The sequence below is a fragment of the Octodon degus genome, unplaced genomic scaffold (genome assembly GCF_000260255.1).
Source record: "Octodon degus isolate 3935 unplaced genomic scaffold, OctDeg1.0 scaffold00209, whole genome shotgun sequence".
Lineage (NCBI taxonomy): Eukaryota > Metazoa > Chordata > Mammalia > Rodentia > Octodontidae > Octodon > Octodon degus.
The window spans coordinates 3,654,248-3,658,831 of NW_004524785.1; the positions used below are offsets into that span (position 1 = coordinate 3,654,248).

The 4,584-nt window shown below is 43.0% G+C and overlaps 1 protein-coding gene across 1 annotated transcript in view; it reads left to right on the forward strand.

The window, feature by feature from the left end:
* Window positions 1-4,584, forward strand: part of Hephl1 (hephaestin like 1) — an 88,927-nt gene that overhangs the window by 52,925 nt on the left and 31,418 nt on the right. Inside the window, exons 11-12 of the mRNA XM_004644779.1 lie at window positions 1,195-1,407; window positions 3,638-3,851. Of these exons, the coding sequence (XP_004644836.1) occupies window positions 1,195-1,407; window positions 3,638-3,851 (427 nt within the window). The remainder of the gene's footprint in view (window positions 1-1,194; window positions 1,408-3,637; window positions 3,852-4,584) is intronic.

Sequence of the window (4,584 nt, forward strand, 5' to 3'; positions counted from 1 at the left end):
AAGTTGCATAGCAAGACCCTGTACCAAATAAACAAATAATTAATTAAAAAATAAAAATTAAAAAAATAAAAAACTGCTAGGGAGATGGCTCAGTGGAATAAGCACTTCCCTGGCAAGTGCAAGGGCCTGAGTTCGATCCCCGGTTCCGCCAAAAAAATTTAAAAAATAAAAACGTAAGCTGGAAATGGAAAGACACAGTAATTCCTTACCCCAGAGAGGCCTTTATGTAGAAAATATGAAACAACTGGGTGGACTATGTAAAATTCAGCCCCAACGTGGTTTGGCATTGTGAAACTCATTTTAATATTGTGGAAATGCAGCCTATTTATTTCAAAGCAATGCTTAAGGATAATTATGTATCTCGATTTAATATTCACATTAATTATAAGAGAACCTTTAAACTAGAGTTCCAAACCAATAAAAAATTCTCTACTAAGTCATCCAATAAGTTACCCTACTTTATAGTACTATTTTTAACATTTGATGGATAAGAGTAAGATCATTTATTTGCAAAAGCATTATCAAACTTTTTTCCCCTCTAAAAACTGTGTTCATCTCATAAGCCCCATGGTTTCTTTGAATTTCTAATAATATTACCAGGTTTAAATACAAATACCAGGGCCGGCCAAATAGCTCAGCAGATTTGCCCGAGCAAATAAGTGCCTGCCTAGGCATAAGCAGGGGTTGGAGGTTCAATCCCCTGCCTGCCATCCGGGGCCTGCCCCCCCCCCCACCCCGCACTGAGACAGCAGTTGAGACTGGGCGTGGTGGCACATGCCTGTAATCCCAGCTCTTGAGAGGCTGAACACAGCGGATCACTATGAGTCCTATCTAGTAGTGAGACCCTGTAGACCCTTACCAAAATACAAAATAAATAAATAAGTACAAGTACCAAGACCACTGCTTCAAAAGACAGACATAAAGTTGTTTTATTTGACAATGAGATTATACCAGAAGGCCACTTATATATATGATAGTTGTTCTGAGTATGGGCATTCTTATGGAATGGGGGGGAAGCATATTTCTCTCTCTAAGAACATCAAGCACAAGGATAATCGTTTGTGCTCACCCATGACCTCTGATACACAGCTTACACGCTGTCCTGCATACACCAATGAGCTTTAGCTAGAATGGTGTTTGTCATGTATCCACATAATTATGGTGGGCTCTAACTGTCTTCTTCTTTCTCCCTAGCTATTAATGGTTACATGTATGGCAGCCAACCAGGCCTAACCATGTGCAAAAAGGATCGAGTTTCCTGGCACTTGATTGGAATGGGTACCGACACTGACATGCACGGAGTTTATTTCCAAGGGAACACCATTCACCTGCGAGGGACGCACCGCGATTCTCTGGCACTGTTTCCCCACATGGCCACAACAGCGTTCATGCAGGCAGACCATGCAGGTAAGCCTGAGGAGTCCACCTCTGGTGACTTAATTTCAGCTTATCTTCATAAATACTCTCACCCAGAAGCAACCAGGAGACTTTGATTACTTCACGGATGTAGAAACAGGTATAGTGTCGATTCAAACCCAAGGTTCTTGGCTGTTTTTCTCCAGTTACATAGCGTCAGGGAGGTAACATCCACATCCACAAAGCAGGAAGTGGGCACCCTCTAAATGACTTTGCTGCTGTTCAATCCCCCAGCACCACATGCCAGCCAGCCCCGCCCCCTGGTGGGCTGAGCTGGCCACACACACACACACACCACACACACTCACTCTCTCTCTCTTTCTCTCTCTCAAATAAATAAAAAAAATTTAAAAAAAATTAAAAAAAAAATAAATAAATGACTTTGCCACACAAATCCTGGTGAATGTTCTTAATTAATATCCCTGAAAAGGGATTTTTTTTTTTCTAATAGACCAGTATGCTATCCAAGATGAGTACTTGGTAACTCTGTCTCACTTAGTAATGGACAGGCTACTTCTTTTTTTCTTACTAGATTTTATTTGTATATTGTAGATATACATAATGACAAGCTTTTTCTTTACCTCACTCTGCAACTACAGTTCAGATGCAGTTTAGTCATCATCTAAGAATTTGAAGCTTGAACTTCAAAACCTTTGCCCACAAACTGCCTGAGGCCAGGAGCTCTATGATCTTTGCATTATAAACTTGTAAATTTCTTCTAGCGTTGAACCTCTTCACATTAGTGTAGGTGATTATAAATCACCCAAACCAGGAGATGCCTTGAACACAGTGGGGTTCTTTTAAATGCATTTTTCCAAGTCCACTGAGGGGAGGAGGTTGGGAAATAGCCAAATTGTAACCCTTAGAAACAGACACTCAAAGATCGAGGTGTTTGGAGTATTTTCAGAGATTTAGCTTACTCTAGTGCTTGATTGTAACCATTTGCCCCAGAGGCTTCTAGAGAGCTTCAAAACAGTGTTTTTGGGTTTATGTTTGGTGCTGAGCATCAGTTTGTGCTCCCTGACAGCTTGGTCATTTCACTAATTCTCAGGCCTTCTCATACCTATATGCTGAGAAGAGTCCTGAAATAGTGCTCTCAGTGAAAGGCACAGGAAGTAGGTTGCAAAGAAGACATCTTTTTGCACTTAGAGAAGAACTTCCTCCACTACTGATAAGCTGTGATGGGAACGTACATCATGGGCTACCAGAGATAAAGTCCACAGGGAGGTCTTCACACGTCAGTCCTCAGAGGTGTCCTCTCTGCAGTTTCACAAAGACCCTTCCTAAGGACGATCCTGTTCAGTGGGGGAGCTTGGGCACCCACAAAGTCGACTGTGCTTGTTACCCAGAATTGCTACTTTGGGAGCATTTAACAGCAGAGTTACATGTGAAACAAGACTGAAGCTCTCTCTCCGTGCATTGTGGAGGTTAATGAAAGGCACAGTAATCACTCACCTCTAAGAGCAGGGTATCTGGGAAAGGAAGGCTCTACTGATCCAATGATTGCATTGAGAATTAATACCTCAGTTTTGTTTCGTATGGCTTTACGGTGAGTTCACTTATGATATATCTACCTGATGCCAATATGGGAGTAATTTTAGGTTAAAAATATATAAATTTCACTCAGACATGATTGTTGATGTTATGTAGAGAAATCTAGGTGATTTTTTCCTTCTTTTTCAACTGGTATAATGTAGATGTATCTTTGACCTTGAGAATCTCCTTTACTCAAGCCATTAATGAAGTAATACATTTGGCTTTTATAACAATGCCTTATATATTTATTGTGCTTTATAGTTTTTGAAATCCTTCAGGGCAAAATCCATGACTTGAGAAAAATGGCCTACTTTGAACTTTTCTAGAATATTCATCTTACAAGTAACTAGTTCTTTTTCAATTAGGCTAGACTAAAATAATCACACTCATAGTGATTTTCCTGGAGTGATTATCATCTTGTAGATTTGAAAAATAAGGACCATCTAGAGAAGTTATTTTCCATTGCAAATGAACTTCAGAGGATGTTTTTCCTCCAGAACTAAATATATACAAAGCACTTTATTTTCTTTGGAGTCTGGCTTTAAAATACCACAGAATTGGTATTTTGAAAGTTCACCTTACCAATTGCTGATTCTGAAATAAAATGGGTAGGGTTTCTAAAAGCAGACCACAGGTGCTTAGAAAATCTAGCTGTGTGCATAATGCCATGCCCCTTCTTTTTTAGGTATTTTCAAGGTGTTTTGCTCCACCTTGCACCACTTCAACAGAGGCATGGGTCAGATCTATGAGGTCAACAGCTGTGGCAACAGGGACCCTTCTGAGCAGCCCTACGGGATGATAAGAACCTTTTACATCGCTGCTGAGGAGGTAGAATGGGATTATGCCCCTAACAAAAACTGGGAGTTCGAAAAGCAGCCCTTGGACGCAGGAGGGGAAAGGTACCACAGGCGAAGCCGCCAAGTCTCTTCGGTGGGAGTGCGTATGCTCTATAGACATTTATCACATATCGAAATCGAAAAGTGCCGGGGTATTTTCTGCACAGAATAGGAACACTGTGAATCTGCAGCCTGTAAGAGAGTGTGAGCTCCTTCTGGGGGCACTCCTGCCTCAGTCCCATATGCCTCCTCCAGTGGTGAGTGGTCTGCTGTGTGGCTGTGGATGGATGGGTGTGCCTGTGAGTGAGTACCCAGAAGGGAAGCACTGAAGAGGCAGGACTACCCACAGATACTGAGGGTCAGACGACAGCTGAGGAAAGAGGAGGTAGGCTGGGCACATAGACCCAACAGAGGGAAGAGGAGGTAGACTGGGTACATAGACCCAACAGAGGGAATAGGAGGTAGGCTGGGCTCATAGACCCAACAGAGGGAAGAGGAGGTAGGCTGGGCGCATAGACCCAACAGAGGAAAGAGGAGGTAGGCTGGGCGCATAGGCCCAACAGAAGGAAGAGGGGGTCGGCTGTGCGCATAGACCCAACAGAGGGAAGAGGAGGTAGGCTGGGCACATAGACCCAAAAGAGGAAAGAGGAGGTAGGCTGGGCACATAGACCCAACAGAGGGAAGAGGAGGTAGGCTGGGCGCATAGACCCAACAGAGGGAAGAGGAGGTAGGCTGGGCACATAGACCCAACAGAGGGAAGAGGAGGTAGGCTGGGCACATAGGCCCAACAGAGGGA